We start from the raw sequence: 23,196 nt of genomic DNA on the forward strand, positions 1-23,196 counted from the left end.
GTAGGCAGTTCATTTATTGAATTCACATTATATTCATATAGCAAGTTATACAGCTTGTAGACAGTTCATTTCTTGAATTGTTCATTGTTGATTATCATACATGTGTGCCGAAGTCATTTCAGTGTTACACATTGCAAAATATCCTGAGCCAGTAGCGGTAAATCATCGTCATCATCATCATTATTATTGTTGTTGCTTTTGTAGTTGTTATTAATAAAACAGAATATCGATGGACGAAAGTGAGTTGTGTCTGCAGCAGTTCGACTGCAATACCCTGCGAGAAATCTGGAATATTCCAGTTGAACTTTCCTTTCTCTGACCAGAAATGCATTAAAAGTCTAGATGCAATGTGGTCATTTTTATGCAAAAAGTGAACCTTGACATTGACAGTCTATTGTAAGTCTGTGGCTGATATTTTGCATTGGTCAGGCATTGTCACGTTGTTTTGAAAGAAAGAAAAACTTAAAATGGACCTTTCATAAAGATGAATGTATGACAAAATAGATGAAATAATAGACAGGAGTGATGCGTTTTGAGAGTCTAGTCAGTTTTGACTAAATAAATACAGACAGGAAGTATCCAAACGCAGACATTATACTGTGCTCTTATTTTACTAAAAAATAATCTCTTAAGATATCTTGAAAAAAAAGAAGAAAAAAAAGGGGGGAAACTTAATATGTCCTTTGACATGTTGACAAAAATATGGAAATGAATAATGGAATGCAATTTAAGCTGATGACAGGTCAGTGAGCTGAGGGAGGACTGAATAGCACAATGAGCAATGCCAATGATTAGCCAGTGGTGATTCGGTGGGTGATATTCAAAGGTAAATGAATGCAGCGATGACAATGACGATGGATGATCAAATTTGAATTAACACGCCGTCGTTAGAAATAAGGCTGGCAGAAACTCACCGAGTAGCCATACGATCCACTGCTCTGAGACTGTTGACCTCCACCGGAGGTACTCTCCTGCAACAGAGCAAGAAGAGGCGGAGATGCCAGGAGGGCAAGGGCGACGACTGGAAGTATGGGTGGGGAAATGGGGCTGTTAATGTCTCACTTGTCAATTGAAGTGGTTTTCATGCGTGGTAGACTAACTGAGAAAAATTCAGAATGGGGCTGTTAATGTCTCACTTGTCAATTGAAGTGGTTTTCATGCGTGGTAGACTAACAGAAAAATTCAGACAGTGTAAACTGCTCACTGACAAAGTTCCATGCAGAGTTGTTTTTTGTTTGTTTGTTTGTTTTGTTCTTTTTGCAACGACGGAGATTCTGATATATTAGATATTGCTTTCTTTTCGGAACAGTTTTCAAATGGTTATTGAATTTGAAATTATGCTTCGTATACATATTGCAAACGTATATTTCCGATTTGGACAGGTCATAAGAAAGTTTTGTAGTCTTGAATTGACAAGTGTGACCAGTTGGTTTTTTTTTCCATATTTGCATACAAAGACCGTGATGAACACTGGGTTTCTCAATGAAATGGGGAAAATCGGTCTTATTCTTTGTCCTTAGAGCAGAAATGCCCAAATGAGCAATACTAATAGTTACATTGTGCATTCTAGTCTTCCTTCAAGAACTGATGTGATGAAATACACTCATGCAATCCACTTTTTGTGTGTAATATCGCCTGTTTAGTGAGTCATCTTGTATAACCCTTGCATGATAATTCACTTTTATAAGCCATAAAATCACGAAGTGATAATTAAATAAACCAGAAACTATGTAGATACGTGTCATAACAAGCACATGTGTAAAACATCCACTGGCCAGTAATGTACAGAATCGGGTAAACACTTAAAAATCATTTTTATGAGTTTCCTTCAAAAACAAAACAAACAAAACAAAAACAAACAACAACAACAACAACACAAAAACAAAACAAAACAAAACAAAACAAAAAACCAGAATCATCCCCGATTCTATGCACAGACAGGTCAGCCTTTCATTTACCAGGGCTTCCTTGCGCAGTTCTCGGTACTTGCTTGCGGCAAACTCGGATCGAGGACGCCTGCGCTTGATCGGGTCAGGTTCCAGTTTGCTGGCAATGATAGCAGCCTAGCACCGCACAGACATGAACAACGTCAACCACAGACACAACAGGCATCTCCGCTCTGAGCACCCATCCACGTTACCATCAATTTGTAGCAAAATCGTTTCCAGTTTTAGCAGCTTTGAGTTCCTTACAAATATTCCCTGTTGTTATTAGATTGGTCGAAACATTCGTTTTGATTCGTTTCATATGCTCGCACACACCTAAAGCACACAGCGCGCGCGCGCGCACGCACACACACCACACACACACACACACACACACACACACACACACACACACACACACTTGTATAAATGCCTTGAATATACGCTAAACATATGTTGTTTTTTCAAGACACTAAAATTAATTTGATTGTTACATTTGAAAAAGAAAAAAATGCTCAGCACATCTCTAATGATGGAACAATTAAATGTGCCCACGGTGCCAACAATGAAGTATCTTCAATTTACTTTGATACATGACTGAACGTTAATGTGGCTGACGATTTTATAAAGAACTACATGTACAAATATTTTATTTGATACTGATCAACATTAAGATAATAATATCAAAGAAAACAATGATTTCTTTTACAAAAATACAACAATGTAAAAAACCCAAAACAAGATGCACATAAGATGATAGAGTCATCAACAAATTTCAGCTTGCTTGTCATGCATAGTAATAATCAAACATATTGCAGCTTAGTACATAAGCCGCACATGCGCGCTTGCGCTCATGTCCCGAGGAAGTCGCGTTCAGGAGCACACGCGCATTGATTCATCAAGATTGCAACCACCAGTTCGAAATGTGCAAGGCTATGTATGAAAACAGTGAGGCAGAGCGTATGAAAAAGGTCAAGAATGCTTGACTGCTAGGGGTTGAAGAAGGAAGGGTTGACAGTTGAATGAACCGTCGTCGTAGGAGAGTTGAGCAATTCAGACCAGAAAATTTGATTGGGAAACATACTGGCATATGGCCGTTATGACGGCTGAAAATTTTGAGGTCAGCCATTCACGGAAAAAAGTAATCAGAATGATGCAACTATATCGTGAAATTCTCTGCCTCTTTTGCGGATGTAATGAAATTAAATGTCAAATTTCGTACGGTATTTTTGAAAAGTTACTTTGATTCAGGTTGCAATCTTAAATCATGTCATGCCGCATGCCAGTTATGAAATTCTTGAATGGTGACGATGAAACAAAAATCAATGAAGACCCTGTTCCACCCCAAACCCCACCCCCACCCCCAAAAAGAATGGTTCATTAGTCGAAGAACAAACCAGGTTAATGAAGCTATACAAACCATTTTCATTCTTGAAAAGTGTCAGTCATCATCATTCCCAAACCACGATCATTTGCCATGAACATGAAGGACGCTGAAACAGTGCAAGAACAATTGTGCAGTTTCTTAGCCACGATAAGCTCGCATGAAAATAGCTTAGAGCGAAGCTGTGCAACGAGTCAGTTTGAACGGAAGCAACGACAACATGTAAGAAGTTAGTGGCGACAGTGTCATGGCGCCCTTTTAGTCAAGGAGAGCCTGACCCTGACGGCTTTGGCACGACTAAAGCAGCCTTTGATAAGGAGACTTTTTACGACGGAGAGTGCACATTAGCACTGACACAAGATGAAAGGAGCCAAGACTTGTGTCGAACATAGCAAACATTTTGAGTCGGCTGAAAATAGAGCTAGTTAACTGTCGTGCAGCGGCAACACAGTCACTGGAAACAGCTCAAATAGTGCAAGTAAAGAAATCACCTTGGACCGGTTGCTTGGCCTCTGGCCATAAGATGGGACATACACCTTGGGGAAATCTTTCAGGGACTCCCTTAACGGGGCGGGTCTGGGCTTGGGCAGGGGGTAGGGAAGTTTGGCACCGCTCTTGATACGAGCAATGGGGGAAGCGAGAACTCGGGCCTTTGTCACGCTCCTTCTCATCACTTGGTCAGCCTGGCCTTCTGCATCTTCGGGCTCCTCTCTGACGCTTTGGAGATTGGAAAAGCCAGTGCGAAGGGCACTGCGCGTCAGGAAAGGGCGTGGAACCCTATGAGCTCCAAGGCCGGCTGTGGGCAGGGGTTCTTGTACCGGTGGGGCGGGAACTACACGTTTTTTGTAAGCCCGACTGCGCACATATGGTACCACAGGAGGTGGTACACTTCTGCCTTTGGCTATTTTGCGCCGCTCTTCACGAGTAAAAAGGGGAATTACTGGCGCCTTCTGACGGTCGTTCTCTTCTCTGAAAATCACCACTGGTGGAACTGACTTAGACCTGTCATTCCCGCTAGAACTTGGTGGAGGAAGGACAACTATGGGGCGCCTAGAGGGAGGGGCCTGGGACACAGTGGCTGTGGTGGAGCTGGCTACCTCCGGTTTGGGGGGGCGGGGTGGGACAGAGGCGGCTCGTGGGGTAACTGATTGGCCGCGCGCCACCCGACGGGAAGCCACAGACGTTTGAGGCGTGGCGTAGCTCTCTGATGAAACCTGTGGGAAGTTAGGCAACACATTGTTAGATATAACGTGGGCATGAAGAACTTTATAGGGTAAAAAGGGAGGCGACATTTTCTCTATTCTGGTTACAACTGAAAAGGGGGGGAATAATCTGTCTGGTAAAAAGAGCCATGAAGAAAATAGGATAAAGACTGCGGTTTTGAGATGGGCGTGTAGAAGTAAGAATGCCTTCAACTTAATATAAAAAAGAAAGAAAAAAAAAAGGAAAAGAAACAATACATTGTGTACAGTAAAGAGCAACCAAACAGGGGGGAATCAGCAGAGAAAGGAAAGGAAAAACCACAAAAATCATAAAAATGTGGGAACTGAAAACCACTCTAAAAACTTTCATAAAAAAGACGCACAGCATATTGTGTTAATTGGGGACAGGTCCATGAACCTAATTTGAACGCGCTCACCTCGCTCGCACATGAATGTTGGTTCACGGTCAAATAACGGATTCCACAGCTTGACGCGACACGCGGACATATATCGCAAAAAGGTATGTTTCACGTGTGCGGGCGAATATTTCATTCTTCCTTCATGTTCAGTGCATGCTGCTACACGCGTCGGCAGTATGATCATGGGCAGCCCTCCTGTCTGGGTCGGATTGAGGAAGTTAGTCATGGTAACAACAGTTAGTGGATACAGGCTTTGGCGACAAGACTTGCGGGTTAGCTGCCAGAAGTTTAGGGCTGAGTGTCATTCTAATGATTGCAACAAGGAAAACATGTCACTGCAACACAAGGCTGGCAGTTGGTCACGTAACTTGGATGTGAAATGGGCATGGAGGAAAACGATAGGAATACTGAGTAGCACGCATGATCTGCTTTTCTCTCTCTCTCTCTCTCTTACTCCATCGGAAACCAGAGGACTCCTCCAACTTCCTTATTGGAACTGATACTTGAGCTGTTGTCAATAACTGAATAAAATTTATGCATACACATATTTGATAACTAGTACAGGGGGTATGGACTGTGTGCTACTCAGTTTATCTCAGTCATACACATTCATCCACCGTGTCACAAAAATGTCAAAGTTTGGGTGAAAGGGAAAATTTAAGTTTCTTTTGGCAGATCGCCTTTATAATGCGTACAGAATGCAAAATAAATCTTATGGAACGTACTTGCCCTTTCCATCAACAATGATTTTAAAATATGGATATACTTATGTCAGTTGCATGGGACTGATCGTCCAATTGGGGAAGGTGGGGGACTGAAAGGTCGTGACACGGCGCATGAATCAGATCAACACTGGTCAGTAACAGCAATATGACATGTCCACCACAGATCAAGGTCATACGCTACTATATTTTGTGAAGCTTAGACATACCTTTCGCGCTGCTTTTGCCTCTAGGCTGTTAGAAACAGTATGATTGTGATGCAGAGAAGACGTTCGAAGAAAAATATTTTGTATTGATTTTAAAGTCCATGTAATTTTGAAAAAAATATCAAACATAATATATGCTTATACAAATCCCTTCAGAACTCCTTTTTTAAGTAATTACCTTAACTGAAGTTACAGATTGCCATGGAAGAAATTATGACAAAGCAACATAAATGTGCTTTGAATACTCATATTGTCTCATATCGCAGTGATTGAGTCTGACAGAACACTACATCGTCTGTGGACATGGCACATGCATCTGCAGAGCTGGAAAATCGATTCATCGAGAGGGCTTGCAAGAAGAGAAATGGTCCTTTTTTCATATATTATTCAAAAACCAGAAAAGAGACACGTACAATAGCGCTGCCAATTTTTAGGCAGTGCCAGTTCGTTTTTCACATTTACAAATGTGTAACGACTTTGATTCGCCAAATCAAACATTTTTAAGCAATACTGAAACTTAAATTATATTTTATATTTAAACAGACCATTTCCCTGCTTGAAACAAATGATAGGGTGGTGGGGGATGACTGAAGACAGGAGAACACGAGGGGTAAACTTGTGTAGCAAAGGGTTGGAGGGTTTGTTTTCCTCCTTGCTAGGCTGCACATGTTTCACTCGTACCTATTCTTACCAACACATGGATTATCTGATTACTCGTGGAAATCATGCTTTCGCAATATGCTACCGGGCACAGAAACAATATCTGATCACAAAATCTAATGGTTATTGACTCACGGGTATCATTTCAATGCTGTCAGTATTTTGCACGCATTCTGCAGAGCCTGGATAACAGTTACAGAACAAAACGGCACGTGCAAATAACTGAATGATCCGGTCCTTTTTACCTTGATGTTAATCTTATCAAGTACTGAGAGTTGATGACCTCCCGTGGCGGATTCAGGGATAGTGATGGCCCGTTCTGTAGAACTGGACAGACGGGGTCGGAACTCGCCAAGGGAGAACACGTCCAGCCGGTGGGTGTTACGATCGTCATGGCGTCTCCTGAAGGTGGTGACAGGCAGGCGCTCCAGTTTCTCTGAACTTAGGTGTTTGACGGGCACGTAGTCGTAGCTCTGTGTGTAGGATGGGGTGTACGAGCGCCTGTAAGAGGGGGTGTAAGAGGAAGAGTAGGTGGAAGTGCTAGATGGAGTGGGGCCTGTATCAAGTGGCTTCAAGCCATATTTGGCGCGCCTCTCTCTGTCCTTGTCCAAGCTTTGACTCAGTGCAGCTCTCAAGGCTCCCATTCGTTCCATGTAGCCAGAGATGAAGCTGTCCACGGGTTTGAGTGTAGAGGCCGGCTTGATCGCCAGTAGCTTCTCATCCAGACCTAAGCCACGGCCATACAGGGGGATTGGAGGCGGCGTGTAGGTGAAGTTCACTGGCTTGCCTTCAGGTGACATTCCTGACCCTTCCACACTAAGCAGCAGACTGGCTCCTTGGTACTCTGGAATAGCCAGATTGTCAATGGTACTTTTGGCGCGCTGCACAGCGGAAGACACCAAAGAATCCAACAACTTTTGACTGGGAGAGGGGGAGGAGGAGACCACGGCAAGGGAGTTGTCAGATGGGAGAGGGGTGGGGGTAAAGGGCACCACACTACGGTAGGGAAGTCGGGAAGAAAATGTGGAACCGGAGGTTGCGGCGGAGACAAGTGAGGAGGGCACATACGTCGACAGGGACAGATCAGCAGTAGGGGATGGCAGTGATTGGGAATTGGAGAGCTCACTGTCATCGTCATATGGTGATGTGATCTCAAGAAGTCCTTTGGTCAGAAGAGGACGAGCTGGTTTGAAAGGAACATATTCAGTGTCCTGGTCAACAAAGAAGGGAGAGTACGGGGAGACAGCGCTACTAGTGGACAGGTATCGACTGGATGCTGGACTCACACTCCTGGATTCATAGTCATTTTCATTTTCATACGTACCATCGTAAGAGTCCACGTCACTGAGGACTCCTGACAGATCGCTGCCTTCAATGGACTCCAGGTCATAGTAGGGCCCGAATCGACCCTGCTTCTTGCTGCGTTTTCTCAGCAGCCGCTGATAGTAGTTGCCAGCCGGACGGCGTGAAGTGCCCAGTACTCTCTGTCGACGCCGAGGCGGAGGGGAAGGCAGTATGTCGGGCTCATACTCCTTATAGGGTGGCTCATAATCAGGACGCGTGGGGGAGGAGTGGCTGCCGAGACGGGATGGAGACACACTTTGGCCCCATGGTTTACTGCTGCCATCCAGCACGTGGCTCTCGCTCACACTGCTTACTGGGTAAGGAGGGAGATGGCGACGACTACCGGAGTAAGAAAGTGGAGGCTGGGTTGAGAGCGCCGCACTAGAGGAAGTGAGTGGTCCAACGGACGAGGCGCGGGCGGCATAGGCAGACGAGTCCGGACTGTCATCATCATCCTCAAGATATGACTTGACTGCAGAAGAGGACTGGCCACGCCCGTAACGCCGCCAGCTTACTGGCGCAGGGGGTGGACTGGCCACGAGGTCTGAGGTGGAAAGAGTCCTCCCTTCAGCCGGTAAGCGAGTATCGTAAACGTTAGAACTCTGGTGCTTTCTAAGGCCGGCTTTGCCAAAGCGGCGGGGGAAACGACGGGTTCCAAAAGAGGGAGTGGAGGATGTGAGAGTGGCCGTGTCCCGGAGCGACCTTCGGGGCTGCACGACAAGTCACAGACAAGGACCATTACTTTTACCACTGACAACGATCCTACCGCTTTATCAGTTACTTGCTTTCGTTCTGAGTGTTTACAGAAGATGTAACCCCCCATTCCTCTCTCAGTGCCTCAGAAAACCGCGTGCAGTTTGCAGCCAGTATATTTGCATTTACAATGTGTGAAAAGGGTTACCGTTCACAACAGCTTCCAAAACAAACCCCGTGTACCGAGTATGACTGCTTGGCAAAATTGTCTTGACATTCGTAGCGAAGCAACCCCAATCTTGAAACGTCCTCGGCTGATTCTGCTATGGGCAAATATTTATGTATTTGATGCTCGTGGTTTCTTTGTAATAGTTATTTTGTCTTGTTTCGTTTTGTTTTGGATCATGTACCACGAAAGATCAAATATCTTCTTGGCGTCTGGCATTATGTCTGAGGGGAAAAAGTTCGATTTGTGATAATACATGCTTACTGGTTGGGTAGGACAATCTCAGCTTGATCATTCTAGCTAAACGGGGAAATTTCAATCATGCAATATGGCAGCCAAGCGTCGAGGATGAGTTATCGAGGAGCCTGATCAGCTACAAGCATGAAACAACCTAGCCTATAACGGCAGACCGTATCTGCGATCTTCGCGAGGAACGGATTCAGACACGAATGGACTACCTTCAGGACTGGGGAGGTCTTTTTTTTTCAAATTTGTCTACCTTTTCCTTTCTCTGCTAACTTGGAAATGAAACTGTTGGAAAACCGTGAAGAAAGGAATAAACAAGCAGTCGAAGGAATGGAGAAAGAAAACAATGGAGCAGACGAGACTAGAATTGCGCCAACAGTGAACGTAGGACACAAGGCAAAAATAATGACAAACAAAAAACAAAAAAGCGTACTAAAAACAGCACTACAACACCACACATCCAGAGCTGACTACACGAAAAAGGCAGTATGACACATACATTAAAGGAGAGAAGGTGGATATTCAACGGATGATGTGGGGGAGCGTGGGAACTGGAAAGGTGGGGAAGGGAGCTAAGAGGCACTCTTCGTGTTGTTGATACTGTGTTGAAAGGACAAGGCCCTTTTAAAGTACCAGTCATGGCGAGAGACATTTTGTGATCTGTGGGGACTTACAGAAAACAAAACATTAATTTTTATTGTTTTTCAAAAGAAGTCTTGCTTTGAATAGTTTCAAGCAAGGCTCAAAATTTTGAAATGGAAGAAAAATGATCATATAAAAAGATAGTTTTCCTGAAATAGAAATCAAAACATGTAAGGCATTGATTATCAACTTGTGTGCAACTGAAAGCGTATATCCATCACAGCGAGTTTGATACCTGCACACAGACGTATGTCACTGGAACAGAATGAAAAATCATGCACCGAAAGAAAAACTACAAAACTCGACCAAATACGCCTCCATGATATATTTGTAATAAAATCATTCCAGGCATTATGCGTGAGCATCTAAAATTGGTACTGTAAAATACCCCCCCACCCCCACCCCCCACCCCCCCCAAAAAAAAAATTCTTATCTGATAATCACTTCAGTTTGCTTATCTCATTCTAGCTTCCTAAAGGTGCATGATAAGTAGATAAATTGGTGTGCATGTGCGATGGTAAATATTTGAAAACAACTTGTAAAAGACGATAAATCCGAGGACATTGTGTACTGAGGATATTCACAAGTAGATTACCCAATTTCTGGAAGGATAAGTAAATGAAGTAAAAAAAAATTAAAAAAAGAACAAAAGAACAAACACTGCATAATAGCAATATGTAAAATTCATCTACTTAGTTTTGCATATCAAACAGTTTACTTTATAACTAATTTTCTTCTGACAAAGGTAATTACTTCTGTCCTGATATATGTAAATGTTACATAGTCGAAACAAGAGTCGATCAGATTAACTCAGTCACATGCTGTGCATTGTTCCCATTCATGGCATTTAAAAAAAAGATCACCAAACGTTTACTTCAACCACATTTCTGACATGAGGATGAACTGAGGAAGTTATGATTTTTCACAGTATCTTAGGGATCTTGTTATGATTATAATCACAGCGTCGTCCACTTGGCTAGTTCAAGAAAAGAATCGAAAGAAGGAAAACAGTGAACAAAAAGAACGAAAGAGAATCAACCAAGAAAATGGCGAAGGTAGGATACTACAGTCTTCATTCATGTATAGCGCAGAGAAAAAAAAATCGAGCGTTTACCAATGATCCGGGACTTAAAACAATCGGCGTATTTCAAAGTACCTGGCATGTCATTCGAACACGGACAAGAGGCAAATGTGTAGCAGAGAGAGAAAAAAAAAGTTGGGCGTTTACCAATGATCCGGGACTTAAAACAATCGGCGTATTTCAAAGTACCTGGCATGTCATTCGAACACGGACAAGAGGCAAATGTGTAGCAGAGAGAGAAAAAAAAAGTTGGGCGTTTACCAATGATCCGGGACTTGTAGACAATCGGCGTATTTCAAAGGTCCTGGCATGTCATTAGAACTGCGGACAAGAGACAAAAGCGAGCGACACTCGGTTTACTCACGATAGCGTTCGTAGCCTCCTTCAGCAGTGCCTGGTCGCGTCCCCTGGATCTCATGGCCGTGTCATAGCCTTCGTCCATCAGAGCGTTCGAAAGATAGTTGACGTTGCTGACACGGTCCGCGAGCAAGTATTCTTCTGCCCGTGTTTCTGTGGCACCACGGGAACGTCATGAATAGCATGTAGTGAGCATATGGGTTATGTTGAAGGAGTGTGTTTACATGTTTGTATGTATCTCAAATCATTCTCTCATAATTGTAGGTGTGGGATTGTGTGAATGTGCATTATTTTCTGTTTGTGTATTTATTTCATCGTCATGCGTGAAAGGTACACACACACACACACACAGAGAGAGAGAGAGAGAGAGAGAGAGAGAGAGAGAGAGAGAGTTTCAAAGCATCTCATTGTATGTCTGTCACTCCTTTCAGCCAAGACATTCCCCGATGTCTGGTTCTCGCCTTTGACATTCAAGTTGGACGTGGTCGGACTCACGAAGGAACTGTTTATCTATAGCTCACCTTCACCTTCAAGATTTTCTCCCATGGCAGCCAACTCTTTCACCTTTAACAGGTCTGACTGGCAACTGAGACATTTACATGTAGCGCTCTGGGATTTCCACCCCAGGCAGCTGAGACCTTGTCTGTTGAAAAAGACTCACCACCTCCAGCCAAGACATTTACGCATATTTACGGCATCCTTCATTGACATTCAGGACAGCTGCGTGTAGCATTTTGATCTGCCACTCGCGGGATTTCCGCCATTTTACATATGAAAGGGATATTACAGCTGGTAGCTGAGACGTATGCGTTTACCAGGGACACGTATCGACATAGGCGTCGTGGCAGAATCGGTTAGTAGTTGGACTTCTCATCCAGAGTTCTCCAGTGATCAGGATTCGATGCCCGGTTTGGGCACGGTGTTGTGTCCTTGGGAAAGGCACTTTACTCCACTTTCCCTTTCTCTACCCAGGTGTGAATGAGAACCTCACTTCGTTTGGGGAAGGTTAAAACAGCGGAAGGAACACGTCCTCCTGTGCCAAACCCTAGACACAATGGATGAGATGAATTCACCGCCCCGATGGCCGTAAATGGCGGTGGGAACTTAACCACATTGACTGGTTTCTAGCTTTGTCCCGATGTTGATATGTTCTTTCCTCAGCTACTGTCAAATCGTAAACACACACACACACACACACACACACACACACGATAAACCTGGGGTCCTGTGCGTGACATGCACTTAGCGCACGTAAAAGAAACCACGGCAACTAAAGGGTTGTCCCTGGTAATATTTTGAAGAATAATCTACTTTGATATGAAAACAAGTACACTTGCATGCAGAAAAAAACATGGCGGCCCTGCACTGTAGCGATGCGCTTTCCCAAAGGACAGCAGCCCTGATTTCACACAGATAAAATTTGTTGTGACAAAACTTTACATGAAACAATGCAATACAAGACAATACAGTACAATGATATTGCCAAACGATAATGAGTGATTTGTCCTCTTCACCTCGACAATGATGGATTTGATTATCTTACCTTCCGGTCAATTCACCTATTTGTTTTTATACCCGTCCCATTATCATTCACCTATATCTGCAGTTGAAATTTGGTATTTTTATTTGGTTGTGAGGTGCAAGTTCTATTTTCGCGGGCTATTTCGGCATTTTTTTTCTCTTTCTGCCTTTGTTTAATCACTAAAAGTTTACTCCGACGTTCCTCACGCCACCAAAGTGTAAATGACTTCGGTTCAGGATGTTTAAGAACGGAAGGGGGGGGGGGGGGGGGGGGGGGGGCATTGGCCCTCGCCTTTCCAGGCCGAGCCCTAATCCCAACTGATATGAATTCACTGCCCCCCAATAGTCGTGGAAGGCTGCGAGATCTTCAGCTTTTAAGTGTTTTTGTTGTTTGTTGTTGTTTTTTGTCTGACGTTGTTGTTGTCTCCTTTTTTGTGACCCCTGCTACTTACCATATTTCGATGCGCGAGGCATGGTGGAGGACGGGGCGGTCATGGAGGGCATAGTGTGACCCCTGCTACTTACCATATTTCGATGCGCGAGGCATGGTGGAGGACGGGGCGGTCATGGAGGGCATAGTGTGACCCCTGCTACTTACCATATTTCGATGCGCGAGGCATGGTGGAGGACGGGGCGGTCCGGGAGGGCATAGTGTAACTCCTCTGCTTCAGCACTGAGTGACCTTTCGTGGTCTGAAATACACATCATCATCATCACTATCATCATAACAACAACAACCGTGACACACCTGAAGTGTGCATCAAGATAAGGATAGAAACTAGAACTGTCATGTATGTATCATTGAAACGTAATGGCCTAATTGTGAAAATGCCAGGAATACCAAGAGAAGGAGAGGGTGTTAAAAATAAAATAAAATAAGACAGGTAGGCAAATGCAATGGTAACCACTTCCCTCCCATAACACACACACACACACACACACACACACACACACACACACAAGCTCTCTCTCTCTCTCGCTCTCTCTCTCTCTCGCTCGCTCTCTCTCTCTCTCTTTCTTGTATATGATTCTGTGTGCCTGTGTGTCTGCATCTCTGTGTTTTTGTAGAACACTGATAACGCACGCCTTGTCCTGATGTTTTATTTTTGGGGAAAACCTTTTTTCTTTTTGTCGATGACGCTAGCATGACTAAAAAGACGCGCGGGTTTTGATCACCATACATGTTTGATCTCCTTCCAACACCCCTAACCCTAACCCAAGCCAGTGAAGCCCTGTGTGTTTGTCTGGTCTGTGAGTGTGTTCGTTCCTCCCATGATATAAGCGAACGTTGCCAAGAACTCGTGAAGAAAAATCACTGGTGGCCTCGCTGGCGCTGTGGTTGTGTGTGATGCGTCAGTTGAGGGGGCTGGTTCGGAGATGGGTGTGGAGGCAGGAGAGGAAAAAGAACGGTTGCCATGGTAACAGGCACGTTGCCAAAAGAGTTGTGAGAGAGTGATGGACAAGCGGTGGGGTGGTTGTTTGTATGATACGGGTGTAGATGTGTACTGTAACCAACAGGCACACGAGTTAAAAGGTATCCTTCTGTGTATGCCTGGGTGAGTGGGTGTATTTTGAATGTGTGTGTGTGTGTGTGTGTGTGTGTGTGTGTGTGTGTGTGTGTGTGTCTGTGAGGCAGACAGAAAAAAAAAAAAACACAGGAAGAGAAGGGGGAATAACAGTTTGTTTCGATATTCAGTCCTTTTTGAAGCTATTCTGGCATAGTCATTCTTACTGCCAATGCGTCAGGTTTAACTGAATTTTATTTCCGTGAACAATTACTTATTATGAGAATTGAAAACAAAGGTCTTAACACCAGTCACGTGTAAAACATTCTCCCTGACCCAACTCACACACACAACCCACATCATTTTTGGACTGACTATTCCACTTGGCCAACCTGTGGACATAGAAGTAGCCTCCTATGGAAATATCAAATAAACTAGTAAGAGAGGGAGGATCTTTCACAGACCACGGCACGCTGCACACACACACACACACACACACACACACACACACACACACACACACACACACACACACACACACACACACACACACACACACACACACACACACACACACACACACACACACACACACACACACACACACAGAGTCCCAAAGGGCGATGGAACCTGTCTGTTATCAGTCATACAATTCTGCTGAAGTAGCGTAATTTGACAGAGCGTCAGGTAATTCATTCTTTGTTGTCAAAATAACAAACCAATAATAATAATCATTAGAAGCCAATCTAACTGAAAGATGTGATTTTTTGTCCTCCTCCAAGTGGCTGTAGCGACATCTCAGAAGTCACTGACGTGGGCAGTTTTAGTTCTGGGAGCTGTGTAGTGTGGGGACCCACCTCACCGGGCCTGGGAACTTACAGCACATATACAGGTGCCAGGCACTAGAAACGGATGCACAACACAGGCACTAACTCTTCTTGGCACTTGGCATCAAGCGTTCCACCTACCCACTCACCCAGCCCCTCCTCATTCCCTTGATTCTTCATTGCCAAATCCTCCCACTCGATGACGTCAATCGTTCGCCAGGGGAAAGAAAAGGGGGTGGAAAAAGCGCGGAGTAAGGTGGGAAAAAGCGCGGAGTAAGGTGGGAAAAAGCGCGGAGTAAGGTGGAAAAAGGGCGGGGGCAGCCAATCACCCGCACCCCCACCCACCCCCTGCCGATGGCCATGGGAATAATTGATTGGGAGAGGAAAATAATAACGTTCGCGCGCACACACACGCACGTCAGTAACTAAACTCGTTTGAAGTTAAACATACGGATGCTGCTAGCTTGTATCATCTGATTTCAGAACTAAAGAAATCTTGACGAAGTGCATTGCTTATCGGGGTAAGTAACAAGCCATAATAACACCCCGCGGGGTAAGTAACAAGCCATAATAACACCCCGCCCATGCACTTGGTCCTCTTCTTCTCGGGGTAAGTAACAAGCCATAATAACACCCCGCGGGGTAAATAACAAGCCATAATAACACCCCGCCCATGCACTTGGTCCTCTTCTTCTCGGGGTAAATAACAAGCCATAATAACACCCCGCGGGGTAAATAACAAGCCATAATAACACCCCGCCCATGCACTTGGTCCTCTTCTTCTCGTCAGTCTTTGTCAGTCGCTCTCCTCCTTTCAAGTGTCATTTTTCCTGTTGATGTGTATGGGATCGCTCACCACTTCATGACAGGCCAACGTCTGTGAATGAATCAACATCCGATTCCTCCTTTTTTTCTGTCTGCATCGGTCCCCCCCACCCCCTCCACCCTCCCTTCTGTAATGTACGTTCTCTCCGTGATGAGTCCCCCCCCTCCACCCTCCCTTCTGTAATGTACGTTCTCTCCGTGATGAGTCCCCCCCCCCTCCACCCTCCCTTCTGTAATGTACGTTCTCTCCATGATGAGTCCCCCCCCTCCACCCTCCCTTCTGTAATGTACGTTCTCTCCATGATGAGTCCCCCCCCCCTCCACCCTCCCTTCTGTAATGTACGTTCTCTCCGTGATGAGTCGCACCTGTCGGCCAGGCTCGTTGCCAACACTGCCGGAGAAGCGGACACTCTATAGTCTATACCCGCACAATATTTATTTCTGCTGCCATTCACACACACACACACACACACACGTGTACATACACACACGCACGCACACACTGTTAGCTCCTTGAATCCACCTTCTCCCCATCCCCCTCCACCTCAGTCTCTGCATCTTGCCCCAGAACTTAGCGGTCACTGTGTCTTTAGTTTTGTTCATCAGAACCTCTGCCAAGTCCTCGGAGACTGTGCTGTTGCTGTTTTCCTTGGTTGCTTGGCCCGAGGAGAAGGGTGGCATAATGGTTAAGATGCCTATCTGCCAATACAGTAACCGTGGGGGCCTGGGATCGATTCTCGCTGTCGCCCTGTCTTCCAAGTTTGAATGGAAATCAAACTGAGCGTCTAATCATTCGGATAAACCGAGGTCCCGTGGTCAGAACTCACTTGGCACTCATGGCAACAAAAGAGTTGTCCTCAGTTCGGCAAAATTTGACTGGCGCGTTGGATTCTGCTGCTTCAGTTCAGCAGTCTGCCTAACAGATGTGATGTAGTGATAATGGATTTGTTCCAATGCAGTAACGCCTGATCGAGAAACTGAAACTGATTTTGTTGTCTATTTTGTGGAGGTGGTGATGGTGTACACAATTTATTATTGATGGTTAGTGCCGGACAGGTCTCATGAAAAGTCAGGAGATAGTAATATTTGTGGTCCGTGGTGTCACAGTAGATTCAGTTACAGGGCGATAATTCCTGCTTTTTTTTAAGGGACGGACGGCGATAAATGTGGGGAGAGGTGGAGTGTGGGGCGCTCCGGCTTAACAGTTGGTCAATACTATTGATTTATTCTACTCGGACCTTTCTGCCAAAGCTAAGTGGCAAAGCATTTGCATTGCTTGTAACTGTTATCGTCCATACCTGTCTCCATAATCGTCTTCTCTGCTCTGTTTTACACGCGTCCGTGAAAAAGGTAAAAGTGACACCAAAACCATCGGTACCTGGCAATATCTTATTCATCTTCCTCCCTCCCTCGCTTCTTTTTCTGCTTCTTCTTCTTCTTCTCTCTCTCATCTCTCTCTCTCTAGACCGCCGTGTGCACCCCCACCCTCTCTCTCTATCTGTGAGATGTGGGAAATGTAGACGGAGAGCCGTTCGGATTACATATTTTTTTAAGAATATGAACGTGCACTTGCACGCACGCAAGTGTGTATTTGTATCTCTCCCTTCCCCCTCACCCCCCCTCTCTCTCTTTCTTTGTCTGGGAGACGTAGGGAACTATGGACGTGCGCTTGGGTTAGATATTCCTAAGAACGTGCGTGGGCAGGTGGGTGTTTGTGCATGCATCATGTATGGACGGAAGAAAAGGCACATGTTCGGGAACTTCGCGTTCATATCAGTATCTCCTAAAAGTGTCTTGTGTGTGCCATTGACCTGTGTAGATGTCAGTGGTGTATGCACGTGCGTGCACGCCTGTCTGTAGGTGCTGGTGAATGCTGGTGCGTGTTCACGTGCGCGTGCCAGGCGATACCAGTTTGCTGATACTGACGCTCAGACTGAAGCGCTGCTGCCGTGGCATATTTGGCCGGAGCGAGCGGCTCACTGTGCTGTGGAACCGAGAGTGCTTTGAAGAGTACTGCTCCTTTGCGTTTCTGTGACGAGTTTACCACCAAAATGAATGTTTGGGCTGCATCATTTTGACAAAGGCTTGTGCGCCGACATTTTAAAATAAAATAAAGCTCTATTTTACTTGTTTTAATGTACATAGGTACGAAAGAGAGAGAGTGGGGGGGAGGGGGAGGACACTTTAAAAGTATGGTAACCGGTTTCTCTACAGTCAATACGTGTGTGTGTGCCAGTACACTTGGACCACCCGCTCCTCCACACCTGTCTATTTCGCACCCTTATTTCTTGGCCGGTTCACCTCAAGTCAAGTTTTCCCACGACGGCACTTTGAAACAATAACAAACATTTTTTGATGAACGGACTAGAACGGGAATTTCAAACAGGTTTAAAATTCGGTACCCGTGAAATCAATAGAGTTACGAGGTGGCAGAATGTTTTCGGAACTGAGTGTAAGTTGTTGACCGTAGCTTATTCTACAGCCTGTTTGACCGCAAGGTGTCCAGAGTTGAACAGCAGGTGAAGGTGAGACGAACTGTGGTCCCTGTCTGTGTACATACTTATGCCTGCCGCTGTACGTGAACTGATGCCAACGTCAGCACGTTCCTCCCAAGCCAAATCCACGACAATACTGCCAAGCTCTGTCTCGCACAGACAACAGAGAGTATAGGTTATATATATATATATATATATATGTGTGTGTGTGTGTGTGTGTGTGTGTGTGTGTGTGTGCAGACAATACCGGCTTCTGTTGTACTGACGCTCGGCGCACCATCGTATCACCCGAGTTACGGGCAGGCTGCATCGTTATTTATCGGAGCGCGGTTTTTGGCAAAGACAACATACGTGAGATAAATTTATCCGTCGTCGTGCCCGCTGGCAAGAATATCAGTCGGAGATATTGGTTGGTTCTTCACCATTGTAGCCTGAGTGAATGATTCTCTGATCAATGTTATTAAAATGGTGGGGCCCTAATTAAGAACATATGAGTAACTAAGACTAAAGACCCCAATGAGATGATTTTTTATTGAGTTTTTTGTGATCGTTTGTTAATAGCCATTGCTGCGTCTGCCGGTGTGTGTGTGTGTGTGTGTGTGTGTGTGTGTGTGTGTGTGTGTGTGTGTGCGTGCGTGTGTGTGTGTGTGTGTGTATGCGCGCGCGCATGTGTGTGCGCGCGTTCGTACGTCAGTGTGTGCCAGTGTATGTGTGTGTGATGTTTGGTTTTCGTTAGGGGCAAATTTCAGACAATTTTGGCCTTCCGTGTGGGATTTTTTTCTGTGTCTTTCAGTTTGGACTGCGTTAATCAATCCAGTAATGATGGAAAATGCACATGAAGGATGGCCATGACCGTTCAGTTGTGTCATCTGATCACAACACGGCGGTAGGCCATGTTTACTAGGGCATGCAGAGAGCTCATTTTCCGGTTCTATGTACTTGAATTGTCAGTTCCTTTACACTTTCCTCAGTTTCAGTTTCAGTTTCAGTAGCTCAAGGAGGTGTCACTGCGTTCGGACAAATCCATATACGCTACACCACATCTGCCAAGCAGATGCCTGACCAGCAGCGTAACCCAACGCGCTTAGTCAGGCCTTGAGAGAAAAAAAGAAAAAAAAAGGGTGAATGAATAATCAATACACAAAAAAGAACTACTACTACTACTACTACTAATATGTATAAGGTGCAACAACTTCGGATGGAGTCAACTATAAGCGTACATAAATAAATAAATATTTTTTTAAAAAACAACAAAAAAACAATAGCTTACTTATGCTTCGTGTTTTTGTCAGTCAATATTCTTATCGCCTTCGGTTTAACTGACTGATTTCTGTATCATTCGTGCAAAGATCGCTTTGCCTTTGAGACTGCGATGGGCAAGATGTTGATCATATCACAACGTGAACATTTCTTCTTTGCTCCGATGGCCGTGTGCATACTCTGTGTGTGTGTGTGTGGGGGGGGGGGGGGGGGGGGGGGGGGGGGGGGGTCGACGGGGGTGCCGGGGGCTGGGGGTGTGTGAGTGTGTGTGTTGGCAAGCACGTGTGTGTTTGTGTGTATGTGTCAGTGTGCGTGCGTGCGTGTGTGCGTGTGCGTGTGTGTGTGAGTGTGTGTGTGTGTGTGTGGAGATGGGTGGGGTTTTGTCCACGACAGAGTCAGCGCTTTTGTCTTGTTGTGATATCACACAGTAAGTGACATTCCTAGAGGCAAGAATAACCTGAACTAAATAAAAGCCGGGACTTAAGAGAAAGAAAAAGAAGAAAAGGAGGAAGGGGGAAAAAAAAGTTTCCCAAACATTCCTGTCGAATGTGTTTGCTGCAGCCAGCGTTGCTTGGCGCCTGCGCTGCTAGATGCGTGCATTCCTGGCTTTTCCACCTCGCTCCCACTACATACCTCAGTACACCAGCCAGAAGCTTCATCATCCCCACACAGGAACTTCTCTTCTCTGCTCTGAATCATCTCAGTCTGGCAATCTGTTCTGCAGTTCAGTCGAAGAAAGGGTGAAAGTTCGGAGAGAACACAGAGACTGAGACGGGTGGGTAAAGAAAATACTGGAAAGTGTCACTGGATTCAAGTTGTGTTTGTGTAGTATTTATGTGCGTGCGTGTGTGCGTGCGTCCGAGACAGATGAATAGATGATGCAGGTGGCGATGTATCAGTGAACATGCGTAGGCGATTGGAGCCGAACATACATTCACAGGAAAAAGGAGTTACGTGTTGATGATTGAAGAAATATGTATGGAGACTTTGTGAAATTTATCTGAAGTCAATATTTGTGTTTTTGCATTGCAATATCCATAGATGTCTTTGGCAACCCCCTTCCTTCTCCCTCACTATGCTTGGATTAGCCCCACTACTAGTAGTGGAAATTTCGCTGCCACTCACCGCCTCTCTCTGTCTCTATCTATCTCTCTCTTTCTCTCTCTCTGATTCTTTCCATCAGTCTCTCTTTCTCTCCATCTCACCCTCTCTCTCTCTCTTCACACACACACACACACACACACACACACACACACACACACACACACACACACACACACACAGCTTAAAATTCTAGTCGTGTTTATAGTTCATTGTACTAACGTAGTTTGGAAAGACTCCAGTTCATCTATTAGTTTGACAGATTCTGACAATCTAATATATTTGGGGAAAGTAACGGATCAGTTTTAACAGTCTCCATGTCAAGTCAGCATTATCTCTTTTCGTTGATGACCACAGCACGGTCATCAAAACATCACAACCATCAATATAAATTACCGAATAAAAAAAATCATCTAAATTTGCAGTTAAGGGAATAGGTGCTTGGTACCAGACAAGCAGACCAGTGTGCCCATTACCGACAAAAACTGAAAACAAATAGTGCCAAAACGAGCAGCAGTGACAAAGCAGATAGGAATGCTTGTGTGAGACGTGGAGAACGGGGGTGCTGTCACACACACACACACACACACACACACACACACACTCTCTCTCTCTCTCTCTCTCTCTCTCTCTCTTACTCTCTCTCTCTCTTACAATGTCGCTCTCCTCTCTCCCTCTCTCTCTCTCTCTCTAACACACACACACACGCGCGCGCGCGCGCACGCACTCACGCACGCACGCACATCTGCTGTAAACTGAAGAAAACAGCTGGAAGTGAACTGGAATGGCTGTAAGCGGTGGTGGGGAAAGGTGCGACCAAGTAAGTGTGGTGAATCATAAGTTAATATGGCTGATTCTGAAGGTAGGCAGTCTGGAGCAATGCCGTCTGGCTTCCTTCAGGCCGCCCACTTCATGGGAATTTGTCGCTGTCTGCAAAACTACGTTAAGACTGGGCCAAGATTTTCAAATGTACAATTCAACAGCCGGTTTTTTGTTTTTGTTTTTTTGTTTTGTTTTTTTTTTGTTAAATGTATCCACTTTATGGCCATGACTTTGAAGTGGAGGATTATGAAACTTGGCATCAGTGAGCGTCAATTTGTCAGGATCCAAGCAAAGAAAAAAAAATAGACATTTTGTTCTGTGTCTCTGTCTGTCTGTCTCTGTCTCTGTCTCTGTCTCTCTCTCTCCACCCCGACGGTACCTTCCGCGCACGTGCATTACAGACAACTGACATTGGATATCTGAAACGTATTTCTTGTTTATCTATCACAGTATCTGTTATCAAGTCATGTATGCAGAAAACGAAAGCTTATATACAGGTAGAAAACGAGCCAGTGAACACATCCCCATGACGGGAGACTTCATAAAGTTTTTCCCCCTTTATTTCCGGTGCTTTGGAGGATCTCGATGAGTCACATACTGCTGTTATTTGCCTCAGCACCACTGCAAACTTGAAAGCAATGAGCCATAAACAGACGTGTGTGTGTGTGTGTGTGTGTGTGTGTGTGTGTGTGTGTGTGTGTGTGTGTGTGTGTGTGTGTTTAAGCTCAATGCTTGGAAGCTACGAGGGCTATTTTTTAACACACGGTGCGTTGAATAATCTTGTGTAAATCCGTGTCCCACTCCCCACCCCCAGTCTCCGAAGCCTTCTTCCCTTTCCCCACTGCCTCCACCCATCCCCACCACTGCACAAGCTCCCATCCCAATAAAAAGCAAAGTTAAGTCATTACAATTCCATTAAAAACAAACAAACAACAACAACAAAAACAAAACAATTCACATGATACTGAATCACATAAACACGTCCAGCCCCAACTCCACCCACCCACATAATTATCAGTTAGGCACACAATTACTCCCACAAACAAGCAATTCATTTGTGTTCCAGTAAGAGATGGGCAAGGAGATGAACCTATATCCATGCGAGACATAGACCCTCGCGGCAGATTGGGAAGAAGATTCCAAGCCCTGGGAATGAGGCGTTGTCTCAAGACAATAAACAGTAGATGCAAAGTGTGAGTGAACACGTACGCCAAACGATCAAACAGCGCAACGGACCATATGAAGAGCCGCTAACATCAGCTGAGAAAAGGTATGGTCACGTAACAATATCCAGTGGCCTTACTTAAACAGTCCTTCAAGAAACTGTTGAGGGGGGTGGGGGGGGAGGAGAGGGAGGGGGACAGAACTGATATATGGGTTTTAAAAGGTGTACCCCAGGGATGGCCTCCAATTAAGTTCTTCTTGTAACAGAACAGGACTATGCATAAGGGGTTCTGGTTGTCTTGTTCCCTAAAAACTATATGTTGTGATTTTAGAACGAAAATACCGTTTGAATTAATTCAGGACTTCGGCAATTGCAAGTGAACTTGATGAAGTATACTTCTTTTGTGTTAGAGTCTCCGAAATAAAACTTTTACCAGATCACATGTTTTTAACTGTGACGAAAGAGGAATAAAAGAAACTAAACAGAATAATGTCGTGAATGGAAGTCGGTTAAGTGTTATCTTTTCAAAATCTGCTGCCGTTATCCTTTTCTGTTGTTTTGGTTTTGT

At 44.9% G+C, this 23,196-nt stretch overlaps 1 protein-coding gene across 1 annotated transcript in view; it reads right to left on the reverse strand.

Annotated features, from left to right (window-relative positions):
* The window catches only part of LOC143300338 (uncharacterized), a 49,084-nt gene that overhangs the window by 16,224 nt on the left and 9,664 nt on the right, over window positions 1–23,196 (reverse strand). Inside the window, exons 3-7 of the mRNA XM_076613939.1 lie at window positions 13,227–13,320; window positions 11,115–11,260; window positions 6,764–8,572; window positions 1,959–2,063; window positions 915–971 (exon numbers count right to left, since the gene is read on the reverse strand). Coding sequence (XP_076470054.1) covers window positions 915–971; window positions 1,959–2,063; window positions 6,764–8,572; window positions 11,115–11,260; window positions 13,227–13,320 — 2,211 coding nt within the window. The remainder of the gene's footprint in view (window positions 1–914; window positions 972–1,958; window positions 2,064–6,763; window positions 8,573–11,114; window positions 11,261–13,226; window positions 13,321–23,196) is intronic.

The sequence above is a fragment of the Babylonia areolata genome, chromosome 26, assembly GCF_041734735.1.
Source record: "Babylonia areolata isolate BAREFJ2019XMU chromosome 26, ASM4173473v1, whole genome shotgun sequence".
Taxonomy (NCBI): domain Eukaryota; kingdom Metazoa; phylum Mollusca; class Gastropoda; order Neogastropoda; family Buccinidae; genus Babylonia; species Babylonia areolata.